At 49.4% G+C, this 27,614-nt stretch overlaps 1 protein-coding gene across 3 annotated transcripts in view; it reads left to right on the top strand.

The window, feature by feature from the left end:
• tmem169b (transmembrane protein 169b) overlaps nucleotides 1-27,614 on the top strand; it is a 77,069-nt gene that overhangs the window by 21,487 nt on the left and 27,968 nt on the right. For 2 of the 3 annotated variants that reach the window (XM_038790231.1, XM_038790230.1), the window contains exon 3: nucleotides 23,307-23,876. In XM_038790231.1, coding sequence (XP_038646159.1) covers nucleotides 23,307-23,876 — 570 coding nt within the window. Of the gene's footprint in view, nucleotides 1-23,306; nucleotide 27,614 lie in introns of those variants that run through there. The other variant, XM_038790229.1, reaches the window with a different exon arrangement.

The following is a 27,614-nucleotide window of genomic DNA, read 5'->3' as shown; positions in this document are numbered from 1 at the left end:
CAAAGCCAGCACCAAGCTCAACGTCTCCTTTTCTATTGTCGAATACTTCCTCTGGTGGTCATTTAATTTTTTAGAAAAATACCCAACAGGCCGCTCTACTCCTTCATCGTCCTCTTGCAAGAGCACGGCACCTACGCCCACATCACTCACATCGACAGCCACCTTGAATGGTTTTTGTGTCATTGGGATGACTAACACAGGAGCAGTGGTTAACACAGCCTTCAGGCCGTCAAATGCCTGTTGATACTCTGCCGTCCACTGAAGTTTGCTACGCTTCTTCAGCAAGTCCGTCAGTGGAGCAGCCACGTCTGCTAAAATTCGGAAAAAATTTACAGTAAAAACTATTCATGCCAAGAAATCCCATTATTTCCCATCGTGTCGAGGGTATCGGAAACTCCCCAATAACTTTTGTTTTCACATCCCGTGGGACCATTTGTCCCTGGCCAATTGTATGGCCAAGGAAAGTGACTTGGGCTTTTCCAAACTCACTTTTGGCTAGGTATAACACCAAACCCGCCTCCTGAAGTCGATCGAATAACTCCAACAGATGTTTCAAATGTTCTTTCCATGTCTGATTAAAAACCACCAGGTTGTCAATGTACACCGCACAATTGGGAAATCCTGAAATGACTTTGTAGGCTAACTGTTGAAATATGGCTGGGGCGTCTTTCATGCCAAATGGCATAACTTTGAATTGGTATATATCATCTGGAGTCACAAAAGCTGAAATCTCCTTCGCCCTTTTAGATAAAGGTACCTGCCAGTAACCTTGGAGTAAATTGAGTAAAGTTTGGAGATAAAAATTGATTGTCCCACTTTCTCAATGCAATCCTCCAACCATGGGATAGGATAACTGTTTTTGTAACTGCATTAACCTTTCTATAGTCCACACACAACCGTTGGGTACCGTCTGGTTTAGGTGCCATCACTGGGTGGGCTTCATTGGCTGCAATCCACTTCAATTATGCCATTTTCAAGCATACTTTCAATTTCCTTGTTAACCTGTGCCAATTTTAGAGGGTTAAGTCTATATGCATGTTGTTTAATTGGAACAGCATTTCCCACATCTGCATCATGTATAGCCATTTTAGTACTTCCCAACTCATTTCAATAACTCTTTCAGGTCAGTTTGTTTTTCCTCTGGAAGGTAACTCAACAATTTATCCCCATTTTTAAGACCACTCTCGTTATCCAATTTAATTTGAGGTATGTCAAATTCAAAGTCGTCTGGATTCGGTTTGTCACTTTGAGTTAGAATCATTAAAACCTCCTCCTTTTGTTCTCCTTCCCTTTCAAAACACCTAATTCAATCACTTAAGTTGATCTTTTCTCGCCACTGTAACATATTCTGCAGTCTGTCATTCCCTGTGTACGTTGTCGTATAGCATGCAAGAAACAATACTTTTCACTGTATACTAATACATTTGACAATAATAAATCAAATCAAATACCTTTTAAGCATATTCACATGACACGCAGTGCGTTTTCCTTCCATCTGGCATTCTTACCACATAATTCACCTCACTTAATTTATTTTCAATCTGATAAAGTGAACAAAACCTTGCTTTTAAATGTTCACCTACCACTGGTTCTAAAACTCTATCTCCACTGGCAAAACTACGATCTTTGGCTTTCTTGTCTGCTTCCTGTTTCATCACATGTTCAAATGTTGTCTAGCCAATTCACCTGTTCTATTTAATCATTCCCTAAACTTTGACACGTAATCCAATAATGTAATTTCAGATTTCTCACTCACCAATTTTTCCTTAATCAATTTAAGTGGTCCTCTTACCTCATGACCAAAAATTAGTTAAAAGGAACTGAATTTGGTAGACTCATTAGGTGCATCCCTAATTGCAAACAATACGAATGGAATTCCTTCATCCCAATCCTCTGGATAATCTTGACAATAAGCCCTCAACATTGTCTTTAATGCCTGATGTCACCTTTCTAACGCTCCCTGCGATTCTGGATGATACACAGTTGATTTAAATTGTTTTATTCCTAAGCTATCCATAACCTCCTTGAATAACCTCGAGGTAAAATTTGATCCTTGATCCAAAGTATTTCTGTGGGTACTCCATATCTAGTAAAGAATTCCACAATCCTTTCAGCTGTAATATTACATACTGGAATGGCCTCTGGAAACCTAGTAGACACCTCCATTATAGTCAAAAGATATTGATTTCCATTTTTCGTTGTAGGAAGTGATTCTACACAATCAATTAAGACCATTGTAAAAGGTTCCTCAAATGCTGGAATGGGTATTAAGGGCGCTGGTTTTATCACCACTTGACGTTTCCCTGTCACTTGACATGTGTGAAATAGAACAGAGAACAGTACACGCCCTTAAACACACAATGTTGTGCCGACCATTTATCTTAATCTAAGTTCAACCTAACGTACACCTCTCAATTTACTGCTGTCCATGTGCCTGTCCAAGAATTGTTTAATTGTCCCAAATGACTCTGAAGCCACCACCTCTGCTGGCAGAGCATTATACCCCCTATACCATCCTCCAATCACCTTAAAATTATGTCCCCTCGTGACAGCCATTTCTGCTCTGTGGAAAAGTCTCTGGCTATCCACTCTAGCCATGCCTTGTACATCTCTATCAAGTCACCTCTCTAACTTCTTCGCTCCAGTGAGATAACCCTGGCTCCCTGAAGAACAAAGAACAAAGAAAAGTACAGCACAGGAACAGGCCCTTCGGCCCTCCAAGCCTGCGCCGACCATGCTGCCCGTCTAAACTAAAATCTTCTACACTTCCGGGGTCCGTATCCCTCTATTACCATCCTATTCATGTATTTGTCAAGATGCCCCTTAAATGTCACTATCGTCCCTGCTTCCACCACCTCCTCCGGCAGCGAGTTCCAGGCACCCACTACCCTCTGTGTAAAAAACTTACCTCGTACATTAGGTGGATTGGCCATGTTAAATTGCCCGTAGTGTCCTAAAAAAAAAAGTAAGGTTAATGGGGGGGGGGGGGGTTGTTGGGTTACGGGTACAGGGTGGATACGTGGGTTTGAGTAGGGTGATCATTGCTCGGCACAACATCGAGGGCCGAAGGGCCTGTTCTGTGCTGTACTGTTCTATTCTATTCTATTCTATCTCTAAATCTTGCCCCTCGCACCTTAAACCTGTGGCCCCAGTAATTGACCTCTCTACCTTGGGGAAAAAAAATCTCTGACCATCCACTCTGTCTATGCCCCTCATAATTTTGTACACCTCTCTCAGGTCGCACCACTACCTCCTTCGTTCCAGTGACAACACACCACGTTTATTCAACCTCTCCTCATAGCTATTGCAAACTATTCTTCATAAGACATGCCCTCTAGTCCAGGCAGCATCCTGGTAAATCTCCTCTACACCCTCTTCAAAGCATCCACATCCTTCCTACAATGAGGCGACCAGAACTGGACACAATATTCCAAGTGTGGTCTAACCAGGGTTTCATAAAGCTGCAGCAAAACCTCGCGGCTCTTAAACTCAATCCCCCTGTTAATGAAAACCAACACACCATACGCCTTCTTAACAATCCTAGCAACCTGGGTGGCAACTTTCAGGGATCTATGTATGTGGACCCCAAGATCCCTCTGTCCCTCCACACTTCCAAGAATCCTGCCTTTAACCCTGTATTCAGCAGTCAAATTCAACCTTCCAAGATGAATCATTTCACATTTATCCAGGTTGAACTCCATCTCCCACTTCTCAGCCCAGCTCTGCATCCTGTCAAGGGGCTGGTTTGGCTCACTGGGCTAAATCGCTGGCTTTTAAAGCAGACCAAGCAGGCCAGCAGCATGGTTCGATTCCCGTACCAGCCTCCCGGGACAGGCGCCGGAATGTGGTGACTAGGGGCTTTTCACAGTAACTTCATTGAAGCCTACTCGTGACAATAAGCGATTTTCATTTCATTTCATTTCATGTCCTGTTGTAACCTGCAACAGCCCTCAGCACTATCTACAATTCTACCAACCTTTGTGTCGTCCATAAACTTACTAACCCACCCTTCCAGTTCCTCATCCAAGTCATTCATAAAAACCACAAAGAGGAGAGGTCCCAGAACAGATCCCTGCGGGACACCACTGGTGACCGACCTCCAGGCGGAATACTTTCCATCCACTACCATTCACTGTCGTCTTTCGGCCAGCCAATTCTGTATCCAGACAGCCAAATTTCCCTGTATCCCATATCCCCTAACTTTCTGAATGAGCCTACCATGGGGAACCTTATCAAATGCCTTACTGAAATCCATATATACCACATCCACGGCCCAACCTTCATCAATGTGTCTCGTCACATCCTCAAAAAATTCAATGAGGCTTGTGAGGCATGACCTGCCCCTCACAAAGCCATACTGACTATCTTTAATCAAACTACGTTTTTCTAAATAATCATAAATCCTATCTCTCAGAATCTTTTCCAGTATTTTGCTCACCACAGACTTAAGACTGATGGGTCTGTAATTCCCAGATATTTCCCTATTCCCTTTCTTGAACAGGGGAACAAAATTCGCCTCCCTCCAATCATTCGGTGAGGAGTGAGGACGTAAAGATCATCAGCAACGATGCAACAGTCTCCTCCCTCGCTTCCCGTAGTAACCTTGGGTATATCCCGTCAGGCCCAGGGGACTTATCGATCCTGATGCATTTCAAAATTTACAGCACATCCTCCTTCCTAATATCAACCTGTTTGAGTCTATTAACCTGGTTCCCACTGTTCTCATGAGCAACAAGCTCCCTCTCCCTCGTGAATACTGCAGCAAAATATTCATTAAGACCCCCCCAACCTCCTCAGACTCCAGACACAAGTTCCCTCCACTATCCCGGATTGGCCCGACTCTCACTCTGATCATCCTCTTATTTCTCACGTAAGTGTGGAACACCTTGGGGTTTTCCCTAATCCTTCCCGCCAGGGCTTTTTCATGCCCCCTTCTAGCTCTCCTAAGTCCATTTTTGAGTTCCTTCCTGGCTACCTTGTAACCCTCTGGAGCCGAGTCAGATCCTTGCTTCCTCAACCTTACGTAAGCTTCCTTTGTCCTCTTGACTAGAAGCTCCATTTCTCTTGTCATCCAAGGCTCCTTCACCTGACCATTCCTTCCTCGTCTCAGTGGGACAAAACTATCCAGCACTCGCAGCAAGTGCTCCTGAAACAATCCCCACATTACTGTTATGCATTTCCCCAAGAACAATTGTTCCCACTTGATGCTCCTCAGCTCCTGTCTAATAGCAGTATAATTTCCCCTCTCCCAATTAAATACCTTCCCATACTGTGTGTTCCTATCCCTCTCCATGACTATGGTAAAGTTCAAGGAGTTGTGGTCACTGTCACCGAAATGCTCTCCCACCGAGACATCTGACACCTGGCCTGGTTCGTTGCCGAGCACCAAGTCCAATATGGCCTCCCCCCCAGTCGGCCTATCTACATTTTGAGTCAGGAATCGTTCCTGTACACACCTGACAAAATCTGCTCCATCCAAACCATTTGCACTGAGGAGGTTCCAGTCAATATTAGGAAAGTTGAAGTCACCCATGACAATAACTCTGTTACTTCTGCACCTTTCCAAGATCTGCCGCCCAGTCATAGAACATACATAGAACACTACAGCGCAGTACGGGCCCTTCGGCCCTCGATGTTGCGCCGACCTGTGAAACCACCTGAAGCCTATCTGACCTACACTATTCCATTTTCATCCATATGCCTATCCAGTGACCACTTAAATGCCCTTAAAGTTGGCGAGTCTACTACTGTTGCAGGCAGGGCGTTCCACACCCCTATTACTCTCTGAGTAAAGAAACTGCCTCTGACATCTGTCCTATATCTCTCACCCCTCAATTTAAAGCTATGTCCCCTCGTGTTGGTCATCACCATCCGAGGAAAAAGACTCTCACTGTCCACCCTATCTAACCCTCTGACTATCTTATATGTCTCTATTAAGTCACCTCTCAGCCTTCTCCTCTCTAACGAAAACAACCTCAATTCCCTGAGCCTTTCCTCGTAAGACCCTTCCCTCCATACCAGGCAACATCCTAGTAAATCTCCCCTGAACCCTTTCCAAAGCTTCCACATCCTTCCTATAATGTGGTGACCAGAACTGCACGCAGTACTCCAGGTGCGGCCGCACCAGAGTTATGTACAGCTGCAGCATGACCTTGTGGTTCCGAAACTCAATCCCCCTGCTTATAAAGGCTAGCACACCATATGCCTTCTTAACAGCCCTATTAACCTGGGTGGCAACTTTCAGGGATTTAAGTACCTGGATGCCGAGATCTCTCTGTTCATCTACACTACCTAGAATCTTGCCATTAGCCCAGTACTCTGCATTCATGTTACTCCTTCCAAAGTGAACCACCTCACACTTTTCCGCATTAAACTCCATCTGCCACCTCTCAGCCCAGCTCTGCAGCTTATCTATGTCCCTCTGTATCCTATAACATCCTTCAGCACTATCCACAACTCCACCGACCTTCGTGTCATCTGCAAATTTACTAACCCATCCTTCTACACCCTCTTCCAGGTCATTTATAAAAATGACAAACAGCAGTGGCCCCAAAACAGATCCTTGCGGTACACCACTAGTAACTGAACTCCAGGATGAACATTTGCCATCAACCACCACCCTCTGTCTTCTTTCAGCTAGCCAATTACTGATCCAAACCGCTAGATCACCTTCAATTCCATACTTCCTTATTTTCTGCAATAGCCTACCATGGGGAACCTTATCAAACGCCTTACTGAAATCCATATACACCACATCAACAGCTTTACCCTGATCCACCTGTTTGGTCACCTTCTCAAAAAACTCAATAAGGTTTGTGAGGCATGACCTACCCTTCACAAAACCGTGTTGACTATCGCTAATCAACTTGTTCTTTTCAAGATGATTATAAACCCTATCTCTTATAACCTTTTCCAACATTTTACCCACAACCGAAGTAAGGCTCACAGGTCTATAATTACCAGGGTTGTCTCTACTCCCCTTCTTGAATAAGGGGACAACATTTGCTATCCTCCAGTCTTCCGGCACTATTCCTGTCGACAAAGACGACATAAAGATCAAGGACAAAGGCTCTGCAATCTCCTCCCTGGCTTCCCAGAGAATCCTAGGATAAATCCCATCTGGCCCAGGGGACTTATCTATTTTGACATTTTCCAAAATTGCTAACACCTCCTCCTTTTGAACCTCAATTCCATCTAGCCTGGTCGACTGAACCCGAGTGTTCTCCTCGACAACATTGTCTTTCTCCAGTGTAAACACTGATGAAAAATATCCATTTAACGCTTCCCCTATCTCCTCTGATTCCACACACAACTTTCCACTACTATCCTTGATTGGCCCTAATCTTACTCTAGTCATTCTTTTGTTCCTGATATACCTACAGAAAGCCTTAGGGTTTTCCTTGATCCTATCCGCCAACGACTTTTCGTGTCCTCTCCTCGCTCTTCTTAACTCTCCCTTTAGGTCCTTCCTGGCTAACTTGTAACTCTCAAGTGCCCTAACAGCCTTCATGTCTCATCCTAACATAAGCCTTCTTCTTCCTCTTGACAAGTGCTTCAACTTCCTTAGTAAACCACGGTTCCCTTGCTCGACAACTTCCTCCCTGCCTGACAGGTACATACATAGAAAGCAAAGAGTTGGGATAAATGGGTGTTTCTCTGGTTGGCAATCAGTAGCTAGTGGTGTCCCTCAGGGATCCGTGTTGGGCCCACAATTGTTCACAATTTACATTGATGATTTGGAGTTGGGGACCAAGGGCAATGTGTCCAAGTTTGCAGATGACACTAAGATGAGTGGTAAAGCGAAAAGTGCAGAGGATACTGGAAGTCTGCAGAGGGATTTGGATAGGTTAAGTGAATGGGGTCGGGTCTGGCAGATGGAATACAATGTTGACAAATGTGAGGTTATTCATTTTGGTAGGAATAACAGCAAACGGGATTATTATTTAAACGATAAAATATTAAAGCATGCCGCTGTTCAGAGAGACTTGGGTGTGCTAGTGCATGAGTCACAGAAGGTTGGTTTACAAGTGCAACAGGTGATTAAGAAGGCAAATGGAATTTTGTCCTTCATTGCTAGAGGGATGGAGTTTAAGACTAGGGAGGTTATGTTGCAATTGTATAAGGTGTTAGTGCGGCCACACCTGGAGTATTGTGTTCAGTTTTGGTCTCCTTACTTGAGAAAGGACGTACTGGCACTGGAGGGTGTGCAGAGGAGATTCACTAGGTTAATCCCAGAGCTGAAGGGGTTGGATTATGAGGAGAGGTTGAGTAGACTGGGACTGTACTCGTTGGAATTTAGAAGGATGAGGGGGGATCTTATAGAAACATTTAAAATTATGAAGGGAATAGATAGGATAGATGCGGGCAGGTTGTTTCCACTGGCGGGTGACAGCAGAACTAGGGGGCATAGCCTCAAAATAAGGGGAAGTAGATTTAGGACTGAGTTTAGGAGGAACTTCTTCACCCAAAGGGTTGTGAATCTATGAAATTCCTTGCCCAGTGAAGCAGTTGAGGCTCCTTCATTACATGTTTTTAAGGTAAAGATAGATAGTTTTTTGAAGAATAAAGGGATTAAGGGTTATGGTGTTTGGGCCGGAAAGTGGAGCTGAGTCCACAAAAGATCAGCCATGATCTAATTGAATGGCGGAGCAGGCTCGAGGGGCCAGATGGCCTACTCCTGCTCCTAGTTCTTATGTTCTTATGTTCTTATCAAGGACACGCAGTAGCTGTTCCTTGAAAAAGCTCCACATTTCGATTGTACCCATCCCCTGCAGTTTCCTTCCCCATCCTATACATCCTAAATCTTGCCGAATAGCATCATAATTGCCTTTCCCCCAGCTATAATTCTTGCCTTGCGGTATATACCTATCCCTGCCCATTGCTAAAGTAAACATAACCCAGTTGTGATCACTATCACCAAAGTGCTCACCTACATCTAAATCTAACACCTGGCCGGGTTCATTACCCAGTACCAAATCCAATGTGGCCTCGCCCCTTGTTGGCCTGTCTACATACTGTGTCAGAAAACCCTCCTGCACACACTGCACAAAAACTGACCCATCTATAGTACTCGAACTATAGTATTTCCAGTCAATATTTGGAAAGTTAAAGTCTGTTCCTCTATCTCACTGCTGCTATTGGGGGGGGGGTCTATAGAAAACTCCCAATAAAGTGACTGCTCCTTTCTTGTTTCTGACTTCCACCCATACTGACTCAGTCGACAAACCCTCCTCAACTACCTCCTTTTCTGCAGCTATGGTGCACTCCCTAATTAACAGTGCCACTCCCCCTCCTCGTTTACCTCCCTCCTTATTCTTCTGAAAACATCCAAACCCCGGAACATCTAACAGCCATTCCTGCCCCTGTGAAATCCATGTCTCCGTAATGGCCACAACATCGTAGTTCCAAGTTCTGATCCATGCTCTCAGTTCATCTCCCTTATTCCTGACACTCCTTGCATTGAAACAGACACACTTTAACCCATTCCACTGAGTGCAACTTTGCCCTAAGAACTATCTACCCTTTCTCACAGCCTCGCTGCATAATATTTCTGCCTGTTCAACAGCTGCCCTATCCTCTGATCCATAGCTCTGGTTCCCATCCCCCTGCCAAAGTAGTTTAAACCCTCCCGAAGAGCTCTAGCAAACCTCCCACCCAGGATATTGGTGCCCCTCCAGTTTAGGTGTAATCCATCCTTCATGTACAGGTCCCACCTTCCCCAGAAGACATCCCAATGATCCACATATCTGAAGCCTTCCCTCCTGCACCAGCCCTGTAGCCACGTGTTCAGCTGCACTCGCTCTCAGTTCCTTGCCTCACTTGCACGTGGCACCGGTAGCAATCCTGAAATCACTACTCTGCTTGTCCTGCTCTTTAGCTTCCAACCTAACTTCCAAAAGTCACTTTTTAGATCAGCATCCATTTTGTTAACTATGTCTTTAATGCCTATATGCACCACGACTTCTAGCTGCTCCCCCTCCCCCTTAAGAATCATGTAGACTCGATCCAAGACATCCCTGGCCCTGGCACCCGGGAGGCAATACCTTCCGGGAGTCTCACTCGCGACCACAATCTCCTATCTATTCCCCTAACCATTGAATCTCCTATTACTATTGCTTTTCTACTCTGCCCCTTCCCTTCTGAGCCACAGAGCCAGGCTCAGTGCCAGAGACCTGGCCGCTAGGGCCTTCCCCCGGTAGGTCATCCCCCCCAACAGCATGCAAAACGGTATACTTGTTTTGAAGGGGAACGGCCACGAGGGATCCCTGCGCTGTCTGCCCATTCGTTTTCTTTCCCCTGACTGTAACCCAGCTACTCTTGTCCTGTACCTTGGGTGTGGCTACCTCCCTGTAACTCTATCACCCCCTCTGCTTCCCGGATGATCCGAAGTTCATCCAGCTCCAGTTCCCTAACACGGTCTCTGAGGAGCTCGAGTTGGCGCACTTACATAGAACATAGAACGATACAGCGCAGTACAGGCCCTTCAGCCCTCGATGTTGCACCGACATGGAAAAAATCTAAAGGCCATCTAACCTACACTATGCCCTTATCATCCATATGCTTGTCCAATAAATTTTTAAATGCCCTCAATGTTGGCGTGTTCACTACTGTTGGAGGTAGGGCATTCCACGGCCTCACCACTCTTTGCGTAAAAAACCCACCTCTGACGTCTGTCCTATATCTATTACCCCTCAATTTAAGGCTATGTCCCCTCGTGCTAGCCACCTCCATCCGCGGGAGAAGGCTCTCGCTGTCCACCCTATCTAACCCTCTGATCATTTTGTATGCCTCTATTAAGTCACCTCTTAACCTTCTTCTCTCTAACGAAAACAACCTCAAGTCCATCAGCCTTTCCTCATAAGATTTTCCCTCCATACCAGGCAACATCCTGGTAAATCTCCTCTGCACCCGTTCCAAAGCTTCCACGTCCTTCCTATAATCAGGCGACCAGAACTGTACGCAATACTCCAAATGCGGCCGTACTAGAGTTTTGTACAACTGCAACATGACCTCATGGCTCCGGAACTCAATCCCTCTACCAATAAAGGCCAACACACCATAGGCCTTCTTCACAACCCTATCAACCTGGGTGGCAACTTTCAGGGATCTATGTACATGGACACCGAGATCCCTCTGCTCATCCACACTACCAAGAATTTTACCATTAGCCAAATATTCCGCATTTCTGTTATTCTTTCCAAAGTGAATCACCTCACACTTCTCCACATTAAACTCCATTTGCCACCTCTCAGCCCAGCTCTGCAGCTTATCTATGTCCCTCTGTAACCTGCAACATTCTTCCGCACTGTCTACAACTCCACCGACTTTAGTGTCGTTTGCAAATTTACTCACCCATCCTTCTGCGCCTTCCTCTAGGTCATTTATAAAAATGACAAACAGCAACGGCCCCAGAACAGATCCTTGTGGTACGCCACTCGTAACTGAACTCCATTCTGAACATTTCCCATCAACTACCACTCCCTGTCTTCTTTCAACTAGCCAATTTCTGATCCACATCTCTAAATCACCCTCAATCCTTCTCGCAGGTATAGTCAGCGGGGACACCGGTGGTATCCCTCACCACCCACATCCTACAGGAGGAGCATGCAACTGCCCTAGCCTCCATCCCCTCTGATCTGAATTCCCAAAAAGATTTAAAAGAAGAAAAAAAGTAATTAAGCACCGTTAGGCCCTTTTAAAAACATATATATATATATATACTGCTGCTGCTCTCTCAAATGAACCCTATAAAATTGGTGATTCTGCTAAATGATACAAAGATAGCTTGCCGCCCCCCGCCCCCCCCCCTCCCCCCCCCCCCCCCCCCCCAAATAAAACAGCTCTTACCTTACAGAATATAGCTGCCCTGTGAACCAACTGGAACTCCGTCCTCCAACTCTGCTCCCAGTCAGCTGCTCTCTGTGAACTCCTGACTCCCTTCTCGCTCTTTGCGGAAATGAAATGAAAGGAGCACCTTGCTCCCTCCTCACCTAATTCTTACTATAGCACTCAAATACACCCAAATTCAGCAGTCCCTCAGTCACCAAACTCTCACTATAGCACTCAAATACACCCAAATTCAGCAGTCCCTCAGTCACCAAACTCTCACTATAGCACTCAAATACACCCAAATTCAGCAGTCCCTCAGTCACCAAACTCTCACTATAGCACTCAAATACACCCAAATTCAGCAGTCCCTCAGTCACCAAACTCTCACTATAGCACTCACATGCACCCAAATTCAGCACTCCCTCAGTCACCAAACTCTCACTATAGCACTCAAATGCACCCAAATTCAGCACTCCCTCAGTCACCAAACTCACACTATAGCATTCAAATACACCCAAATTCAGCACTCCCTCAGTCACCAAACTCTCACTATAGCACTCAAATACACCCAAATTCAGCACTCCCTCAGTCACCAAACTCTCACTATCGCACTCAAATCCACCCAAATTCAGCACTCCCTCAGTCACCAAACTCTCACTATAGCACTCAAATGCAACCCAGTCAGCACTCCCTCAGTCACCAAACTCTCACTATAGCATTCAAATACACCCAAATTCAGCACTCCCTCAGTCACCAAACTCTCACTATAGCACTCAAATGCACCCAAATTCAGCACTCCCTCAGTCACCAAGCTCTATCTATGGCACACACATACACCCAAATTCAGCACTCCCTCAGTCACCAAACTCTCACTATAGCACTCAAATCCACCCAAATTCAGCACTCCCTCAGTCACCAAACTCTCACTATAGCACTCAAATGCAACCCAGTCAGCACTCCCTCAGTCACCAAACTCTCACTATAGCATTCAAATACACCCAAATTCAGCACTCCCTCAGTCACCCAACTCTCACTATAGCACTCAAATACACCCAAATTCAGCACTCCCTCAGTCACCAAACTCTCACTATAGCACTCAAATACACCCAAATTCAGCACTCCCTCAGTCACCAAACTCTCACTATAGCACTCAAATGCAACCCAGTCAGCACTCCCTCAGTCACCAAACTCTCACTATAGCATTCAAATACACCCAAATTCAGCACTCCCTCAGTCACCAAGCTCTATCTGTGGCACTCACATACACCCAAATTCAGCACTCCCTCAGTCACTAAACTCTCACTATAGCACTCAAATCCACCCAAATTCAGCACTCCCTCAGTCACCAAACTCACTATAGCACTCAAATGCAACCCAGTCAGCACTCCCTCAGTCACCAAGCTCTCACTATAGCACTCAAATCCACCCAAATTCAGCACTCCCTCAGTCACCAAACTCTCACTATAGCACTCAAATACACCCAAATTCAGCACTCCCTCAGTCACCAAACTCTCACTATTGCACTCAAATGCAACCCAGTCAGCACTCCCTCAGTCACCAAACTCTCACTATAGCATTCAAATACACCCAAATTCAGCACTCCCTCTGTCACCAAACTCTCACTATAGCACTCAAATACACCCAATTCAGCACTCCCTCAGTCACCAAGCTCTATCTATGGCACTCACATACACCCAAATTCAGCACTCCCTCAGTCACCAAACTCTCACTATAGCACTCAAATCCACCCAAATTCAGCACTCCCTCAGTCACCAAACTCTCACTATAGCACTCAAATGCAACCCAGTCAGCACTCCCTCAGTCACCAAACTCTCACTATAGCATTCAAATACACCCAAATTCAGCACTCCCTCAGTCACCAAACTCTCACTATAGCACTCAAATACACCCAAATTCAGCACTCCCTCAGTCACCAAACTCTCACTATAGCACTCAAATACACCCAAATTCAGCACTCCCTCAGTCACCAAACTCTCACTATAGCACTCAAATACACCCAAATTCAGCACTCCCTCAGTCACCAAGCTCTATCTATGGCACTCACATACACCCAAATTCAGCACTCCCTCAGTCACCAAACTCTCACTATAGCACTCAAATCCACCCAAATTCAGCACTCCCTCAGTCACCAAACTCTCACTATAGCACTCAAATGCAACCCAGTCAGCACTCCCTCAGTCACCAAACTCTCACTATAGCATTCAAATACACCCAAATTCAGCACTCCCTCAGTCACCAAACTCTCACTATAGCACTCAAATCCACCCAAATTCAGCACTCCCTCAGTCACCAAACTCTCACTATAGCACTCAAATGCAACCCAGTCAGCACTCCCTCAGTCACCAAACTCTCACTATAGCATTCAAATACACCCAAATTCAGCACTCCCTCAGTCACCAAACTCTCACTATAGCACTCAAATACACCCAAATTCAGCACTCCCTCAGTCACCAAACTCTCACTATAGCACTCAAATACACCCAAATTCAGCACTCCCTCAGTCACCAAACTCTCACTATAGCACTCAAATACACCCAAATTCAGCACTCCCTCAGTCACCAAGCTCTATCTATGGCACTCACATACACCCAAATTCAGCACTCCCTCAGTCACCAAACTCTCACTATAGCACTCAAATCCACCCAAATTCAGCACTCCCTCAGTCACCAAACTCTCACTATAGCACTCAAATGCAACCCAGTCAGCACTCCCTCAGTCACCAAACTCTCACTATAGCATTCAAATACACCCAAATTCAGCACTCCCTCAGTCACCAAACTCACTATAGCACTCAAATGCAACCCAGTCAGCACTCCCTCAGTCACCAAGCTCTATCTATGGCACTCAAATACACCCAAATTCAGCATTCCCTAAGTCACCAAACTCTCACTATAGCACTCAAATCCACCCAAATTCAGCACTCCCTCAGTCACCAAACTCTCACTATAGCACTCAAATACACCCAAATTCAGCACTCCCTCAGTCACCAAACTCTCACTATTGCACTCAAATGCAACCCAGTCAGCACTCCCTCAGTCACCAAACTCTCACTATACCATTCAAATACACCCAAATTCAGCACTCCCTCTGTCACCAAACTCTCACTATAGCACTCAAATACACCCAATTCAGCACTCCCTCAGTCACCAAGCTCTATCTATGGCACTCACATACACCCAAATTCAGCACTCCCTCAGTCACCAAATTCTCACTATAGCACTCAAATCCACCCAAATTCAGCACTCCCTCAGTCACCAAACTCTCACTATAGCACTCAAATGCAACCCAGTCAGCACTCCCTCAGTCACCAAACTCTCACTATAGCATTCAAATACACCCAAATTCAGCACTCCCTCAGTCACCAAACTCTCACTATAGCACTCAAATACACCCTATTCAGCACTCCCTCAGTCACCAAACTCTCACTATAGCACTCAAATACACCCAAATTCAGCAGTCCCTCAGTCACCAAACTCTCACTATAGCACTCAAATACACCCAAATTCAGCACTCCCTCAGTCACCAAGCTCTATCTATGGCACTCACATACACCCAAATTCAGCACTCCCTCAGTCACCAAACTCTCACTATAGCACTCAAATCCACCCAAATTCAGTACTCCCTCAGTCACCAAACTCTCACTATAGCACTCAAATGCAACCCAGTCAGCACTCCCTCAGTCACCAAACTCTCACTATAGCATTCAAATACACCCAAATTCAGCACTCCCTCAGTCACCAAACTCTCACTATTGCACTCAAATACACCCAAATTCAGCACTCCCTCAGTCACCAAACTCTCACTATAGCACTCAAATACACCCAAATTCAGCACTCCCTCAGTCACCAAACTCTCACTATAGCACTCAAATGCAACCCAGTCAGCACTCCCTCAGTCACCAAACTCTCACTATAGCATTCAAATACACCCAAATTCAGCACTCCCTCAGTCACCAAGCTCTATCTATGGCACTCACATACACCCAAATTCAGCACTCCCTCAGTCACTAAACTCTCACTATAGCACTCAAATCCACCCAAATTCAGCACTCCCTCAGTCACCAAACTCACTATAGCACTCAAATGCAACCCAGTCAGCACTCCCTCAGTCACCAAGCTCTATCTATGGCACTCAAATACACCCAAATTCAGCATTCCCTAAGTCACCAAACTCTCACTATAGCACTCAAATACACCCAAATTCAGCACTCCCTCAGTCACCAAACTCTCACTATAGCACTCAAATGCAACCCAGTCAGCACTCCCTCAGTCACCAAGCTCTATCTATGGCACTCAAATACACCCAAATTCAGCACTCCCTAAGTCACCAAACTCTCACTATAGCACTCAAATCCACCCAAATTCAGCACTCCCTCAGTCACCAAACTCTAACTATAGCACTCAAATGCAACCGAGTCAGCACTCCCTCAGTCACCAAGCTCTATCTATGGCACTCAAATACACCCAAATTCAGCACTCCTTCAGTCACCAAACTCTCACTATAGCACTCCAATACACCCAAATTCAGCACTCCCTCAGTCACCAAACTCTCACTATAGCACTCAAATGCACCCAAATTCAGCACTCCCTCAGTCACCAAACTCTCACTATAGCACTCAAATACACCCAAATTCAGCACTCTCTCAGTCACCAAACTCTCACTATAGCACTCAAATACACCCAAATTCAACACTCCCTCAGTCACCAAACTCTCACTATAGCACTCAAAAGCAACCCAGTCAACACTCCAGTGCAAAATGATCGACAGAATTTAACAACATCTTTATGTAGTCCCGGCACTAAAAATGTTTTTATATTTTAGCTTGTGTCTTCCTAACTCCCAAATGATCTCTTACTGGTACCTCTTGTGCTACTTGCGACACCCCCTTTCTGTACCCTACCGGCAATACCACTTGATGAACTTCTGCCCACTTTTCATCCGCCTGCATATGGAATGGTCTCCATTTTCTCATCAAGACATCATTTTTAAGGTACCCAAAGAAAAAAATGCTGGAAAATCTCAGCAGGTCTGGCAGCATCTATAGGGAGAGAAAAGAGCTAACGTTTCGAGTCCCGATGACCCTTTGAAAATCGCTTATTGTCACGAGTAGGCTTCAATGAAGTTACTGTGAAAAGCCCCTAGTCGCCACATTCCGGCGCCTGTTCGGGGAGGCTGATACAGGAATCGAACCGTGCTGCTGGCCTGCCTTGGTCTGCTTTATAAGCCAGCGATTTATCCCAGTGTGCTAAACCAAAGCTAAAGACAGCAAAAGTGGGAGATACTTATACTATGGAGTGAGAATGAAAGATAAGCCATAGCCACAGGGAACAGGGTGCTAATGGCCACAGATACCAAGGCGAAAGAGTGTTAATGGCAGTCCCCAGAGAGAACAAAAGATGTGAAAGGCCAGACAGCAGAGAAACTAATATCAGAGGGTAAACTGTGACAGATGTAGATGTGGGGGGTGGGGAAGGGTGGAGCAAAGAGGAGGAAAGGTGGATAAGATGGGGAGGGTAAATATATATAAAGAAAGACAAGAAAGGAAGAAATGGTAAAAGACAGTTAAAATGAAATGGGATGAAAACAAATGGGTTGAGGTGGGGCTGATCATCTGAAGTTGTTGAATTCTATGTTCAGGCCGGAAGGCTGTAGCGTGCCTAACCGGAAGACGAGATGTTGTTCCTCCAGTTTGTGTCGAGCTTCACTGGAACATTGCAGCGGGCCAAGAACAGGCATGTGGGCATGGGAGCAGGGTGGTGGTGCAGACATAGGGTTTCGCTATGTCTGGATGACATGTCATATATTTTGTACCCGATGGGCAGCATTGGGGGGATTATGAAGATTTTGGGGGAGTTCGGCTGGTTTTCTGGATATAAATTGTACATGCAAAAGAGTGAGGTGCTCCCGATCAATGTCAGAGGGCAAGAAAGGAGATTCGGGGAGTTGCCATTTAGGGTGGTGGGAACTAGGTTTAGGTACATAGGAACCAGATGGAGCTGGGCCCAGCGACACAAATGGAACTTGGCTCGATTGGTGGAGAGAATGAAGGCGAGTTTTAAGAGGTGGGATGTGTTGCTGCTGTCGGCGGCATGGTGGCACAGTGGTTAGCACTGTTGTTTTACAGTGCCAGGGTCGCAGGTTCGATTCCCACTTGATTCACTGTATGTGCGGAGTCTGCACGTTCTCCCCGTATCTGTGTGGGTTTTTGTTTCCTCCCACAGTCCAAAGACGTGCAGGTTAGGTGGATTGGCCGCGCTAAATTGTAATTAGTGTCCAAAAAGGTTAGGTTGCGGGGGTGGGGTGGAGGTGTTAGCTTGGGTGGGATTGGATTGGATTTGTTTATTGTCACGTGTACCGAGGTACAGTGAAAAGTATTTTTCTGCAAGCAGCTCAACAGATCATTCAGTACATGGGGAGAAAAGGGAATTAAACAGAATTCAAGAAAATACATGAGAATACATAATAGGGCAACACAATATATACAATGTACTACATAAGCATTGGCATCGGATGAAGCATACAGGGTGTAGTGTTAATGAGGTCAGTCCATAAGAGGGTCATTTAGGAGTCTGGTGACAGTGGGGAAGACAGTGGGGTGTTCTTTCCCAGGTCCAGTGCAGGCCGGCTGGGCCGAGTGGCCTTCTTCTGCTCTGTGGATTATATGATATCTATGATACCACTAGTCACAACCTTCCATTCAGAAAAAAACCTTTTTACTGTTACCCCCTGCCTTATGTGACCGACCCAGTTCTGTATCACCTCAAACAAATACTCCAGTCCATCAAAAGCTTTCTCTGTGTCCAGCGCCACCTCCACCTCCTGCCCTACCGAGGGTGTCATAACCACACTAAATAACCTCCACACGTTAGCTGACAACTGCCTTCCCTTCACAAAACCCATCTGGTCCTCCTCTATCACCCCTGACGCACAGTCCTCAATTCGCGACGCAAGCACCTTTGCCAACATTTTGACATCAACATTCAGTAGCGGTATTGGACGGTACGACCCACATTGCTCCTGGTCCTGATCCTGCCACAGTCTGCGGGGGGAGGGGGGGGGGGGGGGGGGGAGTTACCCCTCTCCCTCGCTTTATTACACGTCACTGGCCCCATCTCCACCCCAAATCTTTTGTAAAGTTCGACTGGGAACCCTCCCCCTCACACCATCCCTTCAGCCATGGATTGATCCGATATATCTGACTAACACGTGGCACTGGTAGTAATCCTGAGATCACTACCTTTAAGGTCCTACTTCTCAACTTCCCAATTCTCTATATTCTGTTTTTAGGATCTCATCCTGTTTTCACCTATTTGTTTGCACCAATATGAACCACGGCCACTGCCTGTTCACCCTCCCCCTCCTGAATGTCCTGTAGCTGTTCTGAGATATTTTTGATCCCAGTATGAGGGCGACAACATGCCATCCTGGAGTCTCATTTACTGCCACAGAAACACTTGTCTATTCCTGTTACAACGGAATCCCCGAGAACTGTTCTCATTCCCACACTTTCTCCTCCTCTTCCAGGCATCAGAACCATCTGTGATGCTACAAAACTCAGCTGCTGCTGCTTTCCCCTTAGAGACCAACAGTATCCAAATTAGTTCATCTGTTTTGCAGGGGAGACTCCTGCACTGTCTGCCCAGACCTCATGCTCTGCTTGATGGTCGCTTATTCACTTCCTGCCTGTGTCTGAGCCTGCAGTGTAACCAGCTCTCAATGCACTCTATCCGCAATACTTGCCACCTGTCCCCAAACACCTCGCCAGCTCTGAACCCCGAGCTTCCAAGAGCTGAAGCTGCAGATGCTTCCTGTACACATGCTGGCCTGTGCACTGGCAATGTTCCCGGCTTCCCACATAGAGCAGGAGGGGCTCACCATGGCTTTGACCTCTCCTGTCATGGCTTACCCTTTTAAATTAAACCTTTTGGAATTGTTCTGGGGCCCCCTTCTTCTCTCATCCTTACAAACTATAAAACACAAAATAAAGCCCTTACGAACTATAAGCGATAAAAGAAGTAAATACCTACCCAACCATATTCACCCAATTAGCTGCTTCCACTTTACCCACGTCACTTTTCAATCCTGACATCACCTCAGAAGGTGATCAAGAAGGCATTTAGCACGCTGGCCTTCATTGGCCGGTGTATACGGCACGCTGGCCTTCATTGGCCGGTGTATACGGCACGCTGGCCTTCATTGGCCGGTGTATACGGCACGCTGGCCTTCATTGGCCGGTGTATACGGCACGCTGGCCTTCATTGGCCGGGGCATACAGCACGCTGGCCTTCATTGGCCGGTGTATACGGCACGCTGGCCTTCATTGGCCGAGGCATACAGCACGCTGGCCTTCATTGGCCGGTGTATACGGCACGCTGGCCTTCATTGGCCGGTGTATACGGCACGCTGGCCTTCATTGGCCGGGGCATACGGCACGCTGGCCTTCATTGGCCGGTGTATACGGCACGCTGGCCTTCATTGGCCGGTGTATACGGCACGCTGGCCTTCATTGGCCGGGGCATACAGCACGCTGGCCTTCATTGGCCGGGGCATACGGCACGCTGGCCTTCATTGGCCGGGGCATACAGCACGCTGGCCTTCATTGGCCGGGGCATACAGCACACTGGCCTTCATTGGCCGGGGCATACGGCACGCTGGCCTTCATTGGCCGAGGCATGCTGCACGCTGGCCTTCATTGGCCGAGGCATACGGCACGCTGGCCTTCATTGGCCGGGGCATACAGCACGCTGGCCTTCATTGGCCGGGGCATACAGCACGCTGCCCTTCATCGGCCGAGGCATACGGCACGCTGGCCTTCATTGGCCGGGGCATACAGCACGCTGGCCTTCATTGGCCGGGGCATACAGCACGCTGGCCTTCATTGGCCGGGGCATACAGCACGCTGGCCTTCATTGGCCGGGGCATACAGCACGCTGGCCTTCATTGGCCGGTGTATACGGCACGCTGGCCTCCATTGGCCGGTGTATACGGCACGCTGGCCTTCATCGGCCGAGGCATACGGCACGCTGGCCTTCATTGGCTGAGGCATACGGCACGCTGCCCTTCATTGGCCGGGGCATACAGCACGCTGGCCTTCATTGGCCGGGGCATACAGCACGCTGGCCTTCATTGGCCGAGGCATACGGCACGCTGGCCTTCATTGGCCGAGGCATAGAGCACGCTGCACTTCATTGGCCGGGGCATACAGCACGCTGGCCTTCATTGGCCGGGGCATACAGCACGCTGCCCTTCATTGGCCGGGGCATACGTCACGCTGGCCTTCATTGGCCGGGGCATACAGCACGCTGGCCTTCATTGGCCGGGGCATACAGCACGCTGGCCTTCATTGGCCGGGGCATAGAGCACGCTGCCCTTCATTGGCCGGGGCATACGTCACGCTGGCCTTCATTGGCCGGGGCATACAGCACGCTGGCCTTCATTGGCCGGGGCATACGTCACGCTGGCCTTCATTGGCCGGGGCATACAGCACGCTGCCCTTCATTGGCCGGTGTATACGGCACGCTGGGCTTCATTGGCCGGGGCATACAGCACGCTGGCCTTCATTGGCCGGGGCATACTGCACGCTGGCCTTCATTGGCCGGGGCATACAGCACGCTGGCCTTCATTGGCCGGGGCATACAGCACGCTGGCCTTCATTGGCCGGGGCATAGAGCACGCTGGCCTTCATTGGCCGGTGTATACGGCACGCTGGCCTTCATTGGCCGGGGCATACTGCACGTTGGCCTTCATTGGCCGGGGCATAGAGCACGCTGCCCTTCATTGGCCGGGGCATACTGCACGTTGGCCTTCATTGGCCGGGGCATAGAGCACGCTGCACTTCATTGGCCGCGGTATACAGCACGCTGACCTTCGTTGGCCGGGGCATAGAGCACGCTGGCCTTCATTGGCCGGGGCATAGAGCACGCTGGCCTTCATTGGCCGGGGCATACTGCACGTTGGCCTTCATTGGCCGGGGCATACGGCACGCTGGCCTTCATTGGCCGCGGTATACAGCACGCTGCCGTTCATTGGCCGGGGCATACAGCACGCTGGCCTTCATTGGCCGGGGCATAGAGCACGCTGCCCTTCATTGGCCGGGGCATAGAGCACGCTGCCCTTCATTGGCTGGGGCATACAGCACACTGCCCTTCATTGGCCGGTGTATACGGCACGCTGCCCTTCATTGGCCGGGGCATACGGCACGCTGGCCTTCATTGGCCGGTGTATACGGCACGCTGGCCTTCATTGGCCGGGGCATACAGCACGCTGCCCTTCATTGGCCGGGGCATACGGCACGCTGGCCTTCATTGGCCGGGGCATACAGCACGCTGGCCTTCATTGGCCGGGGCATACAGCTCGCTGCCCTTCATTGGCCGGTGTATACGGCACGCTGCCCGTCATTGGCCGAGGCATACAGCACGCTGGCCTTCATTGGCCGGTGTATACGGCACGCTGCCCTTCATTGGCCGGGGCATACAGCACGCTGCCCTTCATTGGCCGGGGCATACAGCACGCTGGCCTTCATTGGCCGGGGCATAGAGCACGCTGCCCTTCATTGGCCGCGGTATACAGCACGCTGGCCTTCATTGGCCGGGGCATTGAGTATAAGAATTGGCAAGTCATGTTGCAGCTGTATAGAACCTTAGTTAGGCTACACTTGGAGTATACTATTCAATTCTGGTCGTCACACTACCAGAAGGATGTGGAGGCTTTAGAGAGGGTGCAGAAGAGATTTACCAGGATGTTGCCTGGTATGGAGGGCATTAGCTATGGGGAGCGGTTGAATAAACTCTGTTTGTTCTCACTGGAACGACGGAGGTTGAGGGGCGTGCTGATAGAGGTCTACAAAATTGTGAGGGGCATAGACAGAGTGGATAGAGGCTTTTTCCCAGGGTAGAGGGGTCAGTTACTAGGAGGCACAGGTTTAAGGTGCGAGGGGAAAGGTTTAGAGGAGCTGTACGAGGCAAGTGTTTTACACAGAGGGTAGTGGGTGCCTGGAACTCGCTGCCGGAGGAGGTGGTGGAAGCAGGGACGATAGTGACATTTAACAAATACATGAATACATGACAAATACATGAATAGGATGGGAATAGAGGGATACGGACCCAGGAAGGTTTTAGCCCTGACAGACAGCATGGTCGGTGCAGGCCTGGATGGCTGAAGGGCCTGTTCCTGTGCTGTACTTTCCTTTGTTCATTGTTGTCAGGAGCTGCAGGAACCAAGCCGGTACACCGAGTTACACTGCACTCGTGCTGTTTTCAATCTGCACTTGCACTCTCTGGTTGCTGCCAACTGTCTGTCACAGTTTCCTCCTCTTGCATTTCCTCCAGGTGCTGCTCGGGAGAAATGGCCCATTTCTTCTCCCAAGCCCTATGTTCCCAGTACCCCCTGAGCCTCAAATTGGAAAGAAATGTTTATTTTATATTGTTGACTGATTAAAATTGTTGTTTGTGGGATAGGTGGCTGGAGCGGGCCTACAGACAGCAGATATGTGACACTAACTGGAACAATCACCCGTGGCAAGAAGAAGGGGCAGATGGTGGACATCCATGTAACATTAACTGAGAAAGAGCTCCAGGAACTAACCAAGTCCAAGGAGCCACCAGAGCCAAAGGAAAAAGGCCAGAAGAAAGCATGTGATTTGGGATTGTATCGAGGTCCTCATGTTGTCCTGTGGAGCCTTCTTTGTGCTCCAGTGGTCTTTGTGTTGTCCTTTGTCTTGTGCTTTTATTATGGGACCATCACCTGGTACAACATTTTCCTGGTTTACAACGAGGAGCGCTCCTTCTGGCATAAAATTACAATTTGCCCATTTTTAATCATTTTTTACCCTGTGCTAATCGTGGTGATGTCAGTGTCCCTCAGCGTATACACAAGCGTGACACAGATTTCCTGGTCATTTGGGGAGTGGTGGCAGGCGGTGCGAGACCTGGAGAAAGGTTTCTGTGGTTGGTTGTCTGCAAAGCTTGGCCTGGAGGATTGTTCCCCGTATAGCATTGTGGAGCTGCTGGATTCGGACAACATTTCAGGTAGTCTCTCGGGGAAGGCTACAGCAGCGGGGGAGCAGACCTCTGCTGTTTAAAGTGCTGATCCACAGAGGAGAAACCTGTCTGATAAAGTTGCCTCAACTTTGAAAAGAAATAGAAAAGGGCAGAATGTTTAAGTAAATTCCCTCTATCCTGGTTGTTGCTGTCTGACGTACATACCTAAAAATGAGACCTATTTATACTGATACGTGCATCCATGTCTCAGTCAATTCATGCAAAACTTTTTTGCCACTTGCCAATTCCCACAGTGCCAAGTTTCTAGAGCCAGAGGTCCCCCTGTTTGAACTGTGCCTCTTCAATACAGGACCTGAGCCCGTTCCCAGGCACCCTGAGCCCGTTCCCAGGCACCCTGAGCCCGTTCCCAGGCAGCCTGGGCCCATTCCCAGGCAGCCTGAGCCCGTTCCCAGGCAGCCTGAGCCCGTTCCCAGGCAGCCTGAGCCCGTTCCCAGGCAGCCTGACCCCGTTCCCAGGCAGCCTGAGCCCGTTCCCAGGCAGCCTGACCCCGTTCCCAGGCAGGGCCTGAGCCCGTTCCCAGGCAGCCTGAGCCCGTTCCCAGGCAGGGCCTGAGCCCGTTCCCAGGCAGCCTGAGCCCGTTCCCAGGCAGCCTGATCCCATTCCCAGGCAGGGCCTGAGCCCGTTCCCAGGCAGGGCCTGATCCCATTCCCAGGCAGCCTGAGCCCATTCCCAGGCAGCCTGAGCCCGTTCCCAGGCACCCTGAGCCCGTTCCCGGGCAGCCTGAGCCCATTCCCAGGCAGCCTGAGCCCGTTCCCAGGCAGCCTGAGCCCGTTCCCAGGCAGCCTGAGCCCGTTCCCAGGCAGCCTGAGCCCGTTCCCAGGCAGCCTGAGCCCGTTCCCAGGCAGCCTGAGCCCGTTCCCAGGCAGCCTGAGGCCGTTCCCAGGCAGCCTGAGCCCGTTCCCAGGCAGCCTGAGCCCGTTCCCAGGCAGCCTGAGCCCGTTCCCAGGCAGGGCCTGAGCCCGTTCCCAGGCAGGGCCTGAGCCCGTTCCCAGGCAGCCTGAGCCCGTTCCCAGGCAGCCTGAGCCCGTTCCCAGGCAGCCTGAGCCCGTTCCCAGGCAGGGCCTGATCCCGTTCCCAGGCAGGGCCTGAGCCCGTTCCCAGGCAGCCTGAGCCCGTTCCCAGGCAGCCTGAGCCCGTTCCCAGGCAGCCTGAGCCCGTTCCCAGGCAGCCTGAGCCCGTTCCCAGGCACCCTGAGCCCGTTCCCAGGCAGGGCCTGAGCCCGTTCCCAGGCAGCCTGAGCCCGTTCCCAGGCAGCCTGAGCCCGTTCCCAGGCAGCCTGAGCCCGTTCCCAGGCAGCCTGAGCCCGTTCCCAGGCAGCCTGAGCCTGTTCCCAGGCAGCCTGAGCCCGTTCCCAGGCAGCCTGAGCCCGTTCCCAGGCAGCCTGAGCCCGTTCCCAGGCAGCCTGAGCCCGTTCCCAGGCAGGGCCTGAGCCCATTCCCAGGCAGCCTGAGCCCGTTCCCAGGCAGGGCCTGATCCCATTCCCAGGCAGCCTGAGCCCGTTCCCAGGCAGGGCCTGAGCCCGTTCCCAGGCAGCCTGAGCCCATTCCCAGGCAGCCTGAGCCCGTTCCCAGGCAGCGCCTGAGCCCGTTCCCAGGCAGCCTGAGCCCGTTCCCAGGCAGCCTGAGCCCATTCCCAGGCAGGGCCTGAGCCCGTTCCCAGGCAGGGCCTGATCCCATTCCCAGGCAGGGCCTGAGCCCGTTCCCAGGCAGCCTGATCCCATTCCCAGGCAGCCTTAGCCCGTTCCCAGGCAGGGCCTGAGCCCGTTCCCAGGCAGCCTGAGCCCATTCCCAGGCAGCCTGAGCCCATTCCCAGGCAGGGCCTGAGCCCGTTCCCAGGCAGCCTGAGCCCGTTCCCAGGCAGCCTGAGCCCGTTCCCAGGCAGGGCCTGAGCCCGTTCCCAGGCAGCCTGATCCCATTCCCAGGCAGCCTGAGCCCGTTCCCAGGCAGCCTGAGCCCATTCCCAGGCAGCCTGAGCCCGTTCCCAGGCAGCCTGAGCCCGTTCCCAGGCAGCCTGAGCCCCTTCCCAGGCAGCCTGAGCCCCTTCCCAGGCAGCCTGGGCCCATTCCCAGGCAGCCTGAGCCGGTTCCCAGGCAGCCTGAGCCCGTTCCCAGGCAGCGTGAGCCCGTTCCCAGGCAGGGCCTGAGCCCGTTCCCAGGCAGCCTGAGCCCATTCCCAGGCACCCTGAGCCCGTTCCCAGGCAGCCTGATCCCATTCCCAGGCAGGGCCTGAGCCCGTTCCCAGGCAGCCTGATCCCATTCCCAGGCAGGGCCTGAGCCCATTTCCAGGCAGCCTGAGCCCGTTCCCAGGCACCCTGAGCCCGTTCCCAGGCAGCCTGATCCCATTCCCAGGCAGGGCCTGAGCCCGTTCCCAGGCAGCCTGATCCCATTCCCAGGCAGCCTGAGCCCATTCCCAGGCAGGGCCTGATCCCGTTCCCAGGCAGCCTGAGCCCATTCCCAGGCAGTAATTAAAGATGATGGTTCCATGTCAAATGGAGAATATTTGCTATTTAACTTATTTATTTATTTTAATTTCTGATGGTGCTAGCCTGTACCATAATAATTTGGGTGCTTTCCCTTTAAAAATATTTATTTGTGTTTTTTAATTCAGCATGTTATAATCATAAACACTAAAACGCCTTAAATGTTGAGGAAAAATGTCACGGCACCGAAGTCCCAGGTCCAATCCCAGCTCTGGGTCACTGTCCGTGGAGTTTGCGTATTCTCCCCGTGTCTGCGTGGGTTTCACCCCCACAACCCAAAGATGTGCAGGGCAGGTGGATCGGCCACGGGAAAGTGCCCCTTAATTGGAAAAAATTAATTGGCATTCTAAATTTATTTTTTTCAAAGTGTTGAGGAACAATCAATTGTACAATCATAGAATTTTACAGCACAGACTTTAGCCCATCATGTCAGCACCGGCTCCTGAAAGAGATCCTAGCTAGGCCTCTATCTCCGTAACCCTCTAAATTAATCACTTTCAAATATATATCCAGCTCTCTTTTGAAACCTCTTGTGGGATCCACCTCCACCACTATCCCAGGCAGCACATTGCAAACCCCAACAGCTCTCTGAGTAAAGAGGTTTCTCCCCATCTCACTCCGACCTCTCTTGCTGACCATCTTGAAATTGTCACACCCGAGTCACTGACATACCAACCAGTGGAAACAGAATATCCTTCTTTACCCTGTCAAAATGGTTCGGAATTTTGGACACCTCAATAAGGTCGCCTCTTAATCTTCTCTGCTTATTCATCTCTCCCATTTTTCATCTACCGTTTTATTCACCAAAATGCATTTCCAATCAACCTACTCCAGTTCAACCTTTTCCAGTCTGGGATATTAATCTGTGTCTGATTTTGATCCTTTTCCAACTTAATATTGAATCTTATTATATTATGATCGCTACTTCCCAACTGCTCCCCCACTCTGATGTTTTCCACCTGCCCTGCCTCATTTCCCAGGATCAGATCCAGCACAGCTTGCCCCCTGCTCGGACTGGAAATGTGCTGTTCCAGAAAATTCTCCTGCACACACTGCAGGGATTTCTTCCCTTCCATTGGAACATAGAAATAGATACAGGAGGAATCCATTCGGCCCTTCGAACCTGCACCACCATTCAATAGGATCATGGCTGATCATGTAAATTCAGTATCCCACTCCCGCTTTCTCTCCATACTCCCTGATCCCTTTAGCCGGAAGGGCCACGTC

The sequence above is a fragment of the Scyliorhinus canicula genome, chromosome 2 (assembly GCF_902713615.1).
Source record: "Scyliorhinus canicula chromosome 2, sScyCan1.1, whole genome shotgun sequence".
NCBI lineage: Eukaryota > Metazoa > Chordata > Chondrichthyes > Carcharhiniformes > Scyliorhinidae > Scyliorhinus > Scyliorhinus canicula.
Note: the sequence above shows the minus strand (reverse complement) of the source record. Positions and strands in the feature narration are given on the sequence as shown.